The sequence below is a fragment of the Leiobunum rupestre genome, chromosome 1, assembly GCF_980474605.1.
Source record: "Leiobunum rupestre chromosome 1, qqLeiRupe1.1.hap1, whole genome shotgun sequence".
Taxonomy (NCBI): Eukaryota; Metazoa; Arthropoda; class Arachnida; order Opiliones; family Sclerosomatidae; genus Leiobunum; species Leiobunum rupestre.
The window spans coordinates 47,165,492-47,182,064 of NC_143384.1; the positions used below are offsets into that span (position 1 = coordinate 47,165,492).

Sequence of the window (16,573 nt, forward strand, 5' to 3'; positions counted from 1 at the left end):
AGAGCCATTTCAGTTTTCTAGACACATTTCAGTTATCTAGACCCATTTCGGTTTTCTAGACCCATTTCGGTTTTCTAGACCCATTTCAGTTTTCTAGACACATTTCAGTATTCTAGACACATTTCAGTTTTCTAGACACATTTCAGTTTTCTAGACACATTTTACGAAACTCTCTCTAGGTATTTTACGCGACGTTCTCTCCAGATGGATAGTTTGCGAATCTCTCTAGGTATTTTACGCGACGTTTTCTATGTATTTTAGGGTCAGGGACTTCGAAAATTTTCGCCTTCACCAGTGAGAGAGAGGGAAAACTGCATTCAACGGTTTCAACCGCGTATTCAACTGAACGATCGCGCTTACCAAAAGAACGCGTCGTCGCGGTGACTGATAAATTCATCTCAGACACGGGCTTCCATTTTGGAGGATCGAAACTCAATGTAATATAGCAACTGCTTTAAAATGAACCTCGATTCGAAAGCTCGCCATTTTTAAAATGGAATTTTAACATTTTAATTCTATTAATTAAATTTTAGTCACGAAGTATCTTGTCTCCATTATTATACATTTTTAAATTTTAACTTTTAAGTTATATATTGCCATGGATTTTATGAATTTTAAAAGTAATGATGAAAACGTTACTCTAAAGGCACCATTAAAGGTTCTTAATTTCACCCTTAAAAAAGCTTTTTTTCTGGAAGGTGAATTAAATGTAACTACTCAAAGAAAGGTAACAAACAGTTTTCGACACAATGGCGAATGAGTCGCCACCAGCCCACAGCTAACCCAAAATTTGGTCCTTTGGGAAGGCCCCAAACAGGTTATAGCCCAGGTCCTCCAAAGTTAACGGGCTACCCTTGGTCATTGTAATAAACTATTGTAAATAATATGAGGTAATTATTAAATAAACTATTCGCCATTTTGATTGAGATTAGACCAAGAAAATAGCTAATTTTAAGTTTAAACAACACTAAAAACCAAAATTCTTTATTCGATATAAAAGTACCCCTAATCAAACCGCGGGTTGCTTCAAAGATTTCAGCTATTTCGCAGACTTATCTATGACCTTATGGATTACGTCACACCTATTAAAGGTTAAAGACTTCAGTTAATAAATACCACCGCAACGCTAGCAGCGCCGAACCAGCCTTAAAATTTGAGTAGTGCACTAGTAGGGCACTGTTTTTAGTGGCGTAGTATTGATGAAAATTATAATGTTTTAATCTGTCGTCCAATGCGCAGAGCCTGTAACCAAAGCTGAACGGGCTCGTCTCACACTAAGAGCCCGAGCTCGATTTGAGACTGAGCCCAGGCTTTATTATGAGAATGATACGAGCCCGAGAAGAGACCAAAACGTTGTGGTCATTTAATTTGAGACCGAGATGAGACCATTAAAATATAGTAAATTGCTGTGAGCCTGAGCTGAGTACAATTATATATTTAATATATTTGTAACGAGCCCGATATGAGACCTTTTAATTTTTAAGAGATGGTTATATATCCGTTTTTGCACGATTATGTTACCCTTGGCCACTAGGGAGCGCTGCGGCGCTGAGCAACACGTGCCGTAACCGTACCGCTTTTGTTCTCTCCGATACGACCAACTTTGATTACGTGCTGTTTGCGCTATACTTTGGCGTGCCATATTATAGCTAAATCTCGAACAGCGCGTGATCACAGTTGGCCGTGTGAAGATAGCTCTGGCCTACAGGGTTAATACGGAGTTTACGTAATAGACGCTTCAATAAATCATCCTCCCAGGAAATCGCCCAGAAGGAATATTTCCGAGAGCCAGGACCTGCAAGTCACTGTTTATATAGTGCTTGTTAAAAAAATTGTCACTTTTTACCACAAGCGTTCCCCTTGGCATTATATTTTAACCAGTTAGCTTTTTCGACTTAATAAGGCTTGGCAAAAACACGACGTTCTGTTTACAGGTGAAAACTTTCCATTATTTCCACAAGCACTATATAAACAAAACCTTGCGGGTCCTGGCTCTCGGAAATATAACTTCTTGGCGATTTCCTGGGTGCATGATTTATTTAAGCGCCTATTGGCTATTTCGGATAACGTGATTTAGCCCAGTCTTTTTCTGATTGGTCCAAAGTAATATACCTTCTAGAATTTTCGAAGATTGTTGTAGTGAAGAGAGTACCAAGCCTGGTTGCCCGGCTGTTTCGTTTGACTTATGATTAATTTATCAATATGAAAAAATATTAAGAATTAACAGAGATATTAAAAGAGTGGAATGAGCCCAGCAAGTATGCAAATTCTTATTAGACTGAGACGAGCCCTTGTTAGTAACAGAAATAAGTATGAACCCAATGCAAAGCACCAATGTTTGTGCAGAGGAATGAGTTCGAGACGAGCTCTCGTAGTAAGGAAAAAAACTATGAGTTCGAGACGAGCTCTCGTAGTTAGGAAAAAAACTATGAGCCCAAGACTCGCTCTCGTGTTTTTGGGGAAATTATTGTGAGACCGAGACGAGACTAAGGCCAAACAAAACGTTTGGTGAGACTGAGCGCGATACTAAGTCTTAGTGTGCAGCTATGCCTGTAACGAGTGACGGGCACCCCGTTTGAGTTAGATTTACTGCAAGTTCATAATCTTAACTTTTCGAGTGGGGTAGGTAAACACCGTTTAACTCACACGATAGAAATATCTTTGTATATCAGGTGTAACGACGAAGAGAGATTTATAGACTATGGTTGCGATGGTTCGACAAATATTTAAAATTTTAGTTATTATTTTTTTTATTATTTGTTTATATTGCTAATTATTTTTATTTTTTCGTTCAAAAAATTGTCAAAAATGCCTACAACTGAAAAACTATAAATGTACAGAAAAATATCTTCGTAGGGCACTTTCCTCAGATTTCAATTCCATCTAAAAATTCTAGGTAGGGCACCAGTGGCGTAGCTAAGACTCGCGAGGCCCCCCCCCCCCCCCGCAAAACAATATTCGGAATTTTATCCGGTATCTAGTATATACTTTGATATGAAATTAGGGGGCCCCTAAAGCTCCGGGGGCCCCCCGCACTGCGGGGTCTGCGGGGGCCTTATCTACGCCACTGTAGGGCACTTCAAATTCCAGGTAGGGCACGGCCTGTGTGGCACCCCCCCTGGTTAGAAAACTGAAATGGGTCTAGAAAACTGAAATGGGTTTAGAAAACTGAAATGTGTCTAGAAAACTGAAATATATCTAGAACTATCTTGTTTAGTTTTTCCCGGTTTGGCGCCCCATACAATGGCGCTTCCATAGCTTCTTATGATCATCTGACAGTTTTAGATTGCTACGCAGAACATTTAAAAAACATTCCACAAAAGCTTTAATCACGTCGTTATTAGCATATTTGATGGCACCATTTCTCTGACATGAATTACACTTAGACAGATATTTTAAAAACTCCTTATGATTATGAATTCACTTCAATTTGAGATAAAACGGCAGCTTCTTCTCCTAGGATAAGTCCGGTTTGTAGTCGGTGATCATCTGACGTAGTTGGTTTCAAATCAACCCATAAATACCCGAAGTCTCTAGCAATTACTTGATGAAAAGCGTCTATGACGTATTTACGGTTAGTTGGGGAAATCTGTCTAGCTAAATGAAATATCGCTGATTTTTCACGTGGTGTCTTGAAAATTATCAGATAGTGCGCGTTTAAATTTAATGTTATAATTATTCACAAAAGTTGTTTAGCGTTACAGACTATTTTAGCAAACATACATTTACAAAATTCATCATTTAAAAAGGTTTTTAAGTTAAAAAATTTATAAATTCATAGCAACACGCATATCCCAGTCTTCTAGACAGTTGTGTTGAGTCTGTGAGGGATGGTCGACAGTGCAACCGTAGCAACACTGGCGGATATTAACACGCAACTGTTCCAAAATACTGTCCTTTGCTTCATTCGGCAATGATTAACACTTTGGTGAGAGCGTAACCAATGGCGAAACCCTTCTTGGTTGGAAAAAACCTCCCGTACAATTCACCGTACCCTCGGAACCGCTGAAAAAGCACGATGATCCTGGGGCGTCATCCTTCTCGGAGAAAGCTAGTATTTCATCTTTCTTTCTGAATATTTCATGAAAATCGGCTACATCTAAGGTGATTCCCGTAGCACTATTTCGAAGTCATAGACGCACATCTAGTGTAGACGTAACCTCGATTAATTTCTCTGACGAGACGGCGAACAAAACTTTGGCAAACATGCTATGTTAGGAACATAAACAAAATATTTACTAAGTAAAAAAAACTAATATACTTACAGATGATTTCGTGTTGATACTCGCTCCTTAGAATGTTCTTTTACCAAGATACCACCTATATTTATACTATAACATTACGGTGGAGATGTAACATTGCTAGTTCACCACCCACACAGCTCGGTGGTGTCACTTTATTATCGGCAGTGTAGCTTTGGCAGTTCACCGCTGACACCGCCCTTCGGTGAAGCCTTGACAGTTCACCGCTTGTGCGTATACTCCCTGGGACCGGCACGAAGACTTTTGCCCTTCTTGATAATATAATCAAGATTTGGTTTCCATGTTAATTTGCTGTCAAGGATGACACCAAGTGCTTTAAATTAGGTTAGTTACAAATAAGGAAATACCATTGAACGATCCCTGGATCATTTTACGAGTAAATGAGACCAGGACCGTCTTGCTAGGATTAACTGTGAGGTTGACCTCCTTGCACCAGCACTCGAATGATGCCAGAGCCCTCCTCATTACATCCTTAACTGTCGTTGAGAATTTCTTAGTGACAATGATGGCAATATCATCTGCGTAACCGCAACAGCGACATCCCCCCCCCCCCCTATTCAGCCTCCGCGTTAGATCGTCCACCACCAGGCACCACAGAAGGGGAGAGAAAACCCTTCCCCCTGAGGGCAGCCGCGGCTGGTGGAGACAATAAGGGAATCACCGAGCAGGGAGGACATCACTTTCCGGTCAGTTAACATGGATTTGATCCAAAGACACAATGTGTCATTGATACAAAACCTCTTAGCAGCCTTCATAATGACTGCGCTAGAGACCTTGTCAAAAACCACTAACGCTATTTCCTTGAAATCAATTGCCTTTTCGAAGCAGTTGCTTATGCCATGAAGGGCGGTCTCAGTAGACCTGCCTTTCTGATGAGCAAACTGTGCAGATGAGAGAGGATTTTTAGAGATAACCTCCTCTCTAATATAACTGTCCACTAACTTTTCCGAAATTTTTAAGAGAAAAGAGGTTAGACTAATTGGCCTAAAAGCCTTAGCCTCAAGGTAATTTGACTCACCAGGCTTGGGTATGAATATGGCCCGAGACAGTTTCCTAGTGCTTGTTATATGCCCTAGGGCAAAACAAGCCGTATAGATCCTTAACAGCAAAGGACAGAGAGAATCAATGCCCTCTTGCCAAAGAATGGGAAAGATCCCATAAGGTCCTGGTGACTTCAATGATTGTATAGCCCATATAAGTCTAAAGTGCGTGATAACCTTATTCGCCACTGCCCAATCTTTCCTTTTGGTACGTTTGATCCTTAAAGGGAGCGTATCAGTGTCACAGTTATCTGTGACTCTGGAATCTGGAAAGTGCACATCTAAGATATGAGTTAGTGTCCTTGCCAGAAGTAGATAAACTACCATCTTTCAACTTAATAGTGTCGAAATGTTTAGTACTATCGTGTGCCATAATTTTCATTAATTTAGCTGAACTGCGAACATCTGATATGTTCTCACAGAAGTTCCTCCATGAAGCCTTATGGTAGGAAGTGAGGGTCTGCTTATAGGCAGCCCAGTTCCCGACCTCTTAGCTTTGTTGAAAAGCCTTCTAGTTTCTTTGCAAGGTCTACCAATCTCATGATTACACCAAGGAACTTACCTTGGCTGGTTGACTCTTCGCCGGACAGTTGCGGTGATAGGAGTCGAAAATGGCATGTTGCATTCGATCAACAGCCAAATCGAAATCCAATACCGATGAAAGCTTTGGCTTATCATCCTTAAGGAAGAAACTTAGATCTTCCTTATAACCAGATTTGTACGTCTGGGATTGCGAACTTCAGTACAAGCCACTACGGGTTTGACCAAGACATTGAAGCAAATGTGTCTATGATCCGACAGAGACGGTTCATTGGACACATGCCAGTCAGTAATTGCTTCTGCGACATTTTCTGTACACAGTGTAAGATCAATGACCTCACTTCTGTTAATTGTACCAAACGTTGGTTCATTGTTCCTATTAAGAATATTAAGCTTAGTGCTAATTAGATATTCCACAAGCTCATTTCCACGCTGTTTGCAGTCTGAGCTGCCCCAGATGCCGTGGTGAGCATTAGCATCACAGCCGATGACCAGCTTCTTTCCCGTCCCCTCGCAGTGGTTGACCAGACTGGCCACCTCCCGCGGGGGTGGGGGAAGAGGATCGTCATATGGGAAGTATGCTGATGCCAGAGTCAGCTCCACCTCTCCGTTTATAGAGGAGGTGGTACGTTTGACCGTAGCAATATTCCTTGAGGTATGTAATGAGATCGGAAGGGCATGTTTAACATGGCGTATCAACACATCGGCTCTGGGAATAGTGGAGTTAAAATCAAAGAATATATTACCTGTGCTTTGGAGACCAAGTATCTTGCCACTGACAACACAAGGCTCCGGAATAAGTGCAACACCGAAGCACTCATTTGCAAACCTTCTGCAGAGTACTGCAGAGGCTGCCTTGCAGTGATGCAAATTAATTGTTACACCTTCATCCTCGTCTTAGGTAGGGAGTACTTGGTTTCCAGTCGGATCTGCCGAGCTGCACCCAGTGGTAGTTGTGAAAATCACACCACTTCCACTGGCCCTGTCATCATCCTCGTCCCCTCGTAACATCCTCCAGAAAAGTATCGTCTTTGGTCTCATCAATGTCTGATAAGCCAATGGATTTTAGGTCCTCCGTAAGAGTGTCCTCTTCGGAGTCCCCGCTACCCAGAGTCTCACCTTCCATTTCTGAGACCTCCTAGGCATTTGCTCCTGGAACATTTCCCGCCTTCCTGGGTTTTCGGGATCATCAGTCTAGGATCATGGAGTACCTTAAAGGAACCCCCATCTAGGCCCGTTTATGCCCGATGGCCAGCTTCCTTGATGAACTTGACTGGCTCACCATCCATCTGGAAAAACCAGCGGATGGCAGTTGGCTCTTCAGCCTTCGTCATAGTTTTCCAACATTGCGTGTTAAGCGCACTGTTGAAGGTACGTAACCTTTTTAGAAGGATTTTAGGTTCCTTCGTGTAGACGTCCTTGCTATGAAAAGCAACCTTAAACGGCTTTGGTAGGTCGCTGGCCTTCATTACTGAAAGCCGCGCGCCCTCAAGAACCTGTTCGTTCATCGAAAGCACTACTCAACCACTCCGCTGTAGGTTCATCCTTACAAAGGTAGAGAACACTCAAAGTTCCAGAAACGGGGTAGAGGGTCACCCGACGGTATCCCATCAATACGCTCCAGAACACCACGCTGAATGGTGCCCATATATTCTACCGAAATTGCACTCACTGGAAAGCCATCTTAACTGAATTTAGAACCTCCCTAAAGGTCTGGTCCTGGGCCTTAGACTGGGAATTTGGAGAGTCATGCTCCCTTAATGGACTTATTCCCCAACCTCTTATTTTCTCTGCGGCGCTGATTCCACGTTTGCTTTTTACCTAAGGTTTTGTCCCCAACGGACCCTTGCTCAACCACATCGGTCCCACCAGAGGTGGACCCCTGAAGGTTGCGCTTGGTCTCATCAGGGGTTGGACCTAAGCCTGGTTGAATAACAGGGCGGGTACAATCCGAAGATTTACCCTTCCCTTGTTTGGTCCTCAAATATATCCACTATCCGTAATCGGTGTATTATGTATGTCAAAATGAAGATCGTTTGATAATTCGAGGATTTCTATTCATATTAAAATTGACAAAATCAAAAATGTAAATAAAAATTAGGAGCAAAAAAATTTTCAAAAAACGGATGGCAATGTTTTTTTAATAATCTACATGTTACAAACATAACAAAGCTTGGTGAAATGGCATAGTAGGTATATGGTGATTGCATTTTCATGATTTCAACGAAGAGGGGAGGGGGTGAAAGTATGATATGTAAAGAGAAAGAAACGATAAAGAGAAAAATTAAAATCAATGTCGACCATGAACATCATGGCTACGGCCCCAACGTCCCTTCTCGTTTCGCGAACAAATTAAGGCAATCCTTTTTAAACCTGCCAACAATAGTAACTATTTCTCTACAACCATTTCATGGTCGTAGCTCCACCTCCATTTTTATCTTTTTTTAATTAAAATCTGTTATCTATTGTAAAATCTTTCGACCTTTCTAACTTTTGTAAGCAACACACTCCCATTTAACCATCTTATTAACCACGCATTTCTTTCGTTCCTATTTACACAATTCCACTTTTTCGTTTTACAAAAATCACGAGTTCCACTTGTACAAAAATAATAGATCTAGGCATAAATATAACCCACTCTCCAACAAACATTTTTTTCTCCATTTCTTGAATTTTTTTTTACATAATTCTGTACAACAGTATATTTTTTAAAAAGAGTCGTAACTGTATTTTTAGTAGTACCAACAAACATGATTATAAAGCCAAAGCAATACGAGTCCACGGTAGGAAGTGCTTCTATATAATCAGCCCAAAAAAATTATTATTTTTTTTTAAAAATACAGCTATTACAATAAAAACTACGGCATTATTTTACCATTATACTTTTGGCTAAATTTAAAACTGTACAATATATTTTTTTATACCGGTAGCTACTAGCGACATATAGCTTTTTATTTATTTTAATTTTTATTTGTTTTTTCTTCGTAATTTTTCTGTCGTAAAATACACAAAAACAAATAGCTTTTTAATTATATTTTTTGTTTTTTTTTCTTCGTATATTTCTTGTCGTAAAATACACAAAAATAAGACAATATATTTTCTATGAACATTAAATAGATTCTTTTAGTGCCAAAAGTCTGAAAAAGCTTGTACTTGGGTTTCATACTCTTTTAACCGAGAGAAAAAGTACTTTTAACGACAGTTGTAGGGGTACTTTGAGCCAATACGGCACTCCAGTGTTTACAGTGGCGCCATCTACGGCAGTTCTTCGAAAGCGGATAAATAATTTACGTCGAAACGGGGAAAAAGAATTAACGTACTTTTCACTTTCCTTTCCCGAGAATAGATGGCGCTTCAGTGAACTGCTCTCGACTGTAGTGCCGTATTCGTTTCTGCCACAAACTAAGTAATTCAATATGGCGTAGTAAATCGATTTAAGGAGATTCAAGTAGGTAAATAGAGGGGTTAACGAAACGTTCTTGCCGTAAACGTCGACTTTTAGAAAGCTTTTGACAGATCTGTCAAGGTTAAGTTTGACAAAACGCCGGCGATGCACCGCCGAAGCTACAGTTTTCCCGTTTGCCAAATCGGGGTACTTAACCTCTCTATTTATTAAATAACAAACAACGTTTTTTGATTCGCGGGAGAAAATTCGGTTTAAATGAAAAACACTCCTGGTGGTTGGGTTTAGAAGAAGGGGATGTTCGGAAATTACACCATTCAAATAAAATAATGATATTTTCTGGTAGTGTCTACAAAATGTGATTCCGCGTGGTTTTGAGGCAACTTTCACGAGACTCCGGGCGCCAGGGTGAGAATTTTGGCCGTTGGTTCGTAAGTGCCGGCCAAGTAGTAGACGTCTTCGCTGTCGATGGCCGAGTCGTCGCGAGTGCCACCGCACTTCGTGTCGTCTTTGAACTTCTGGAAATCCCTCCAAGAAAGGACCTCGCATTTGTGCGATATCGTCTGCACCTCGTTTTCGTCGACGTGCGAAGATTCGTACAGCGCCCCCTATTGAGATAAATCAGAAATAATAGAGTTAAAAAAGGCCAATAGCCTTAATATTTTTAGGTGGACAAGTATTTCAGGTGCAAAACAAAATAGGCTAATACTCAAGGCACCACCTTAGGCCCAAATCGATTTGCGATTATGTATGTCATTAATTCTGATGTCTGGGTAACAACGCGTAGTTTTCAAACCTATAGATATTGTGTTCGAAAATATAGACAAGGATCGAACCGAGCCTCGGCCATTTGGAAAACCTCGGACCGAGAAAAAATAGCCGAGGAACCGAGGATTTTTTCGCTTTTATTAAAAACATGAACAACTGAAATTTTGGCCCATTTTCTACCGTAAAATTTATATCTAAGGAGAATGAATATGTGGAGACGATCGTCCGGCTACCGGCACCTTGAACGCTTTTCCCCTGTCTTGCGCGGAGGAGGAGTCAATACTCGAAAGTTTTAGTTTTAGTTTTGTAACTTTGGTTTTAGGGGGCGCGGCTGCTTGGAGGGACGAAACATCTACAATATTTGATATTAAAACTTTTATTTGGAAGCTTTATTTATCCATTTGACCATTTAACCGTTGCCTCGGCCTCGGCCCGAGGCAGTTTTTCGACCCTTGTTCGATCCTTGAATATAGATTATGTGTTCAAACGCAGACAGGATTGCCACAAAATTTTCAGATTCAAATTCCTTGATTATTCCCTGTTTTCCCTGACCATTTGAAGAGATTTTCCCTGACTTATTAAGGCCAAAATTTTTCTTTTATATTTTACTTTTATCAGAAGTTAATAAATTTAGATGGACTTATATTTCAGTAAAAAGGTTATTGCAATGTTGAAAAAATTAGCCAAACATTCAAAGAAATACATGATAATCGTGGAATTTGTCATAGATCTAGAGTTAAATTACCTTCAAAAAGGGCCAAGATAAAATTGAATTCCCTGAATTTTTAACAATTCTTAAAATTCCCTGACTTTTTAGGCCCATTTTTAAATTCCCCGACTTTTCCCTGTTGTTCGTGACGTGTAGCAACCCTGGCAGATAAAGGTCGTAGGTTCGATTCCTGCCCGAGGTGATATGATTTTTCTCGGTCACTCTGGTATGGAACAATACGCAGAGATATTCCTTGGTTAAAAATAAACTTCTAATTGCAGATAAAATGTGTTCAAACGCAGAGAAAATGTATTCGAACATATATCAAATGTGTTCAAACGCAGATAAAATTTATTCAAACGCAGGTCAAATGTGTTTGAACGTATGGAAAATGTGTTTGAACGTATGGAAAATGTGTATACACATATAGGAAATGTGTTTGAACGTGTAACAAATGTGTTTGAACAGAAAATGCATAGTTACTTTGGAATGTGAAATTTTCTTTCCTCCTTTGGTCTCTTCGGGGTGGTAGAACCACACGACCTTCACGATCATGGTGCCTCCCCAGGACTCCCACATCGTGTCGATGCGACCCACGTACGGAAGGTGCGGCCGCCCGGTTGACAGAAACACGGCGCAATCTCCCACCTATAGCAAACAGATCATTGGTATGAGAAATTGTAAGAGTTCACTTTTTAGAAAAGACAACGGATTAGCACTATTTTAAGGGCGCACGAAGCGTAGAATATGAAATTATAATATTCTATTTACGATTTCTACCCCGCAATTTTGAAAATCGTTACACTAATTTTTATTGGCTAAATGTTAAACTCAAACATGATAACTAAATAAGATATAGTATTGTTTAAACACGTTTATCTGTTCGTCGTGTATCCTGGCTTAGCAACATTTCAAATATGTTTAAGAATGCTAAAAATTGGGAACAAACTCGATTTCTGTAACTGAATTTAAAGAAATTTTAATAATTGATAAAATAATTTCGCGAACATTGTCGTTCAAAGTCCAATAATTATTTCCGTCAACCAACCTTAATTGTTTCTTTGCCCCTCGTAATGGCCTTGTAGTATTCTTTCTTGCCCTTCCCTTTCGTTTTCTGGCGTTTGAAACTTTTGCCGGACCACCTCCAAAGTTGCTGAGCGGGTAAGAAAGCCGCGATTTTGCTCTTCTCCACAGAATTCTGCCTTTCTTTCTTCTTCTTGGCCACCTGATCAAAATATCAATCGTTATTTTAATGGCTTTATAAATTTAGAGGTAAGGTCGACCACATGACGACTATAACATAACTTCAATCGCGACTAAAACGTCGATACCCCTCTTTCTTTATATTGAGCGTTGTATAAAAAATAAATTGTGATTTTTAAGGCTTTGCAACTTTAGTCGTAAAGTAAGCCAAAGGACGAGCGTAAAATAATTTTAGCCGCGACTTAACTATTCTTCATTTAGATTAACCAGCGGTCATACAATTTCTATCAGTTAAACACTTATTCAAACCGGTAATATAAACGCAACATTTAATTAAAATTAACTAAATTTATTTATCCCTCTTAGGCACATTATGAAAAATAAATCGTGATTTTAAAGGCAAGATAATTTTAGAGGTGAAGTTGGAAACATGGCAAAGAGTAACTTAAGACAACACTATTTAAAGTGCGATCTGTATAAAATATTCGGAAATTAGAAGAGCAGGTAAAATCGGTAAAATAAATTGAGAATTCTCAACACGTTAGTTTTGCTTTGGTTTTTCTTTTCCGATTTCAATGTAACATTATCTCACTGCACACGCCTACCTTTGGCTCCTTCTGTTTTGGAACTCCGCTGGACGCTGCCATGTCTCCGTTATCCACGACCATATCGCTTTCGCTGTCCGCCGTCTTCTTGGCGACGCATTCCTTGGCCTTACTTTTAAGCTCCTCAAAGAGAGGCGTCTTAATTTTCACCGTTAATTCAGTTTTCTTTCCTTTCGTATCTTTCATCACAGACGGTTTTGCATTCGATGTCGGAGTGTCAAGTGCTACTGAGCTGGACACCGCAGGCAGTACTGGTACCGACACGACGATTTTTTCAGGCTTCTTGGTTTCTGTTAATGCGATATCACTGGATGATGATACCTTTCAATCAAGATAAATCAGAAAATTAGTGAAATCTGACACTAAATGATAACGATTCATTAAGATTAATCCACAAATTATAACAATTAAATTAATTCAGATTAAATGAAAAATAATGAAATTTGACATTGAATGAGCAAGATTAAAATAATGATTTCAAGAAATCCTTCAACGTATGATGATACCTTTTTTATCAAGATTGAAATGAGAAAATTATGAAATCTGGCAATGGATTTTAAGATTAAATTAATCCAACAGCGAATCTGACACTAGATGATACATTTTAATCAAGACTTAATTTACAATAAATGAAATCCAATTACTAATTCAGGTAACCCTGTTAGGCCTAATAAGAGGTATTTGCAGATAGGCAATTATCTACTTGGATGTGACCAAAAGTAATATAATTACTATAAGTATGTCCATTAGGAAAAATTATCACCGATCTGATTATCAGAGCTATTGCACAATCAAAATTTAGTTAACAGTATGTGCTGTTAGCTAAATAAGCCTAAAAGGATATATAATATACTACTACCCGGGACGATAACAGGCTACTCAGTTCGAGTGCAAGTCCAAATCAGAGCTTGGCGAGAACGTCAGTGTCGAAAAAAAGTTCGGTCCGAAAATTCACATTAAAACAATAGGAATTGTCAAACTTATTGTTATTATGTTACTTATGGTGTGACGTCAATCAGTACTTATTTATTCTAGCTGATACACTTAGTGAACATAAATATAGATTTCTGATTAAAAGAATACCAACACATTTACATAAGTAATTTGAAATAAAGGTAACACTTACAGGTACAATGTTTTGCATCGCAGGTAATGACGATTGTGACGTGTTGCTTCTAGATTTATCATGTTTATGTTTTTTGTGATGATGCGAATGGTGACAATGATGTCGATGGTGATGGTGTTTATGTTTATGTTCAGTTTTATGTTTCTTCTTCTTCTTGATCTTCCCAGACGACAGACTTCCGGAGTTGGAGCTTTCGTCGTTGGGGGAGCTCGTCAGGTAGACCGAAGAGTTGGTGTCCGAAGACCGTTTGCTGCTCCGGTGGAAGTCTTTGCTCTTGTTTTTGCATGAAATACTCTTGTTCTTCTTCGACTTCTTCTTCAGAAGACTCTTGTTTTTCAAGAAGGACAGCGGGATGATGGAAGATGAATCGGAGCCGTTGGACGCCGGTGACTGACAGTCTGAAGACTTCTTTGAAGATTCTACCAATTAAACGGATGTCACATTTACAACATGGACCCACAAATCAAGACAATGATAAACCCTTGATTGAAAATAGCAACGCGTTGTAAGCGCCCTCTTGTGGAAGAAACGCTATGCATATCTACTCACGTACCACATGATACCTACATGCAAACTCTTTGTAGTGAATATTAAACAATTTCGTGTTTCATAAATTGTAACCGAAAGATAATTTAAAACGTTTGCAATAACAGGTTAATTATGCGTTAGATTACGAGATTTAATTAAAAAGGAAAATCAAACTACGTATTTCGAGGACTTTTAATAAAATTTGGTTTGAGTAGACAATTTACCGAGGGCGCTAGTGTCAAGCGTCGCTCTAAGCTAACTTAGCTTCCCTTTAAGTGTACCGTCCCTTATTTGTTGGTTTAAATCTCCTAAAATAGTGACTGAATATGGAAGACGATCAGGCATCGTCCGATTCGTCACACGGCAGTAGTTCCGATCATGTCGATTAATTCGGGTTTTAAAACTGGCAATTTAAAAAAATTTAAATTACACAAAGCAGTTCACGCGAGCGACGGTCACAAGGCTGTTAAAACCTAATATAACTACCCTATCAAATACAGATTTCAGTCATCGTGTGATCTAAACGAGGTAGGATATTTGTTTGAAACACTGAGTTGGCGCTGGTTTGGGAAGCACCGCTAAAGCATTTTCTTTTGGTGTTTTTGTAATAGGGATGTTAATTTTCCGGAAAAATAAAATGCGGAAAATTTTCCGCAAATTGGAAAAATAAAAATTTGAAACATAAATTACCTTTTAAGGGTTTTTAATGTTTTTAACTTTTTATCGATATAAAATGTCTAATATCAGTAAACATACTACAAAACATTAATAGCGTTACATTGTTAATCAGTTTAAACTAGTCTAGAGGTTTAGTTTTACTTTCAGATTCGCAAAAATGAGGCGAAAATACCGCTTTATTTAAATTTGCAAACAATATATTATTTTTAAAATATTTTATTTTTTCGGAAAAATACGGAAAATTTTGCGACTAAAGCCTGGTTTTCACTGGGCTAAAAAACGGTGAAAACTGTTTTACGCAAATATATTTCCGGCGGATTTTCCAAGGCTTTTCCGCAACTGGTTTTCACTGGGGATTTTTTCAAGCGGTTTGTAATTTGGCGGTTTCGATAGCGCATGCGCTGAAGATTGTATCTTTGCTGACTCACAAAATTAAAATGGACGCCATAGATAGCTCCAATAGCAGTCCACCGATACATTCCATTGTTTTTAAAACATCTATTTGCTTTGTCATATAAAAAAGGATAAGCGCGAACCTCTTCTATGAATAACTCCTGTTGACTGCCATTCATTCTTTTTTGTTTAGAAGTCATCGTGACAAACTGACTAAATTACAATAACAATGTTTATGAACTAAACGCGTCGCTTTTTAGGCCTAACACATTCAATCAAACCGAGAGTTGTGAGCTAGTGACGTCAACGCACGATCTTCACTGATTGGTTAGCACATTGCGTTGCGTTTTAAAAATTCGGAAAAATCGAACTTCCATTCCGCGCTTGTTCGCGGAATATCGCGAGCTTTCCGCAAAATTTAACGGAAAACTTGCGATATTCCGCGAACAAGCGCGGAATGTAAGGTCTATTTTTCCGAATTTTTAAAACACAACGCAATATGCCAACCAATCAGTGAAAATCATGCGTTGACGTCACTAGCTCACAACTCTCGGTTTGATTGAATGTGTTAGGCCTAAAAAGCGACGCGTTTAGTTCATAAACATTGTTATTGTAATTTAGTCAGTTTGTCACGATGACTTCTAAACAAAAAAGAATGAATGGCAGTCAACAGGAGTTATTCATAGAAGAGGTTCGCGCTTATCCTTTTTTATATGACAAAGCAAATAGATGTTTTAAAAACAATGAAATGAAAGAAAATCGGTGGACTGCTATTGGAGCTATCTATGGCGTCCATTTTAATTCTGTGAGTCAGCAAAGATACAATCTTCAGCGCATGCGCTATCGAAACCGCCAAATTACAAACCGCTTGAAAAAATCCCCAGTGAAAACCAGGTGCGGAAAAGCATTGGAAAATCCGCCGGAAATATATTTGCGTAAAACAATTTCCGCCGTTTTTTAGCCCAGTGAAAACCAGGCTTTACAACACTATTTTGTAGTGAAGCAAGGTACACGAAGACGTAAATTGATTGGACGATACAGTAATGGCTAAAAGCCCATGGGACCGTGTCCCACGCTTACTTCGTCGACAAAGTTTCAAAAGACGGGAAACTGGCGTTTAGAATCGTACAAGGCTGAGCGTTAACAGCGATTTCTCACAAGAAGTCGAAATCGCGGCGTGTCGCCATCTGATGGCTATAAATCGAAATACGAGCTTGCCTGCGAAATCCGGTTTTGTTTCAACCTGTTCATAAATGAATAAAATATTCTTCCAAAATGTTAACAGATTAGTTGTTTCGTTTAAATTTCCCCCAATTCA

At 39.2% G+C, this 16,573-nt stretch overlaps 1 protein-coding gene across 7 annotated transcripts in view; it reads right to left on the bottom strand.

Annotated features, from left to right (window-relative positions):
- Positions 1-7,963: 7,963 nt before the first annotated feature.
- wge (BAH domain and coiled-coil containing protein winged eye) overlaps positions 7,964-16,573 on the bottom strand; it is a 137,047-nt gene continuing 128,437 nt past the window's right edge. For all 7 annotated transcript variants that reach the window (XM_090180377.1, XM_090180378.1, XM_090180380.1 and 4 more), the window contains 5 exons: positions 13,657-14,075; positions 12,531-12,851; positions 11,771-11,947; positions 11,206-11,370; positions 7,964-9,853 (listed from right to left, as the gene is read on the bottom strand). In XM_090180377.1, the coding sequence (XP_090036503.1) occupies positions 9,632-9,853; positions 11,206-11,370; positions 11,771-11,947; positions 12,531-12,851; positions 13,657-14,075 (1,304 nt within the window). In that variant the 3' untranslated portion in view covers positions 7,964-9,631. The remainder of the gene's footprint in view (positions 9,854-11,205; positions 11,371-11,770; positions 11,948-12,530; positions 12,852-13,656; positions 14,076-16,573) is intronic.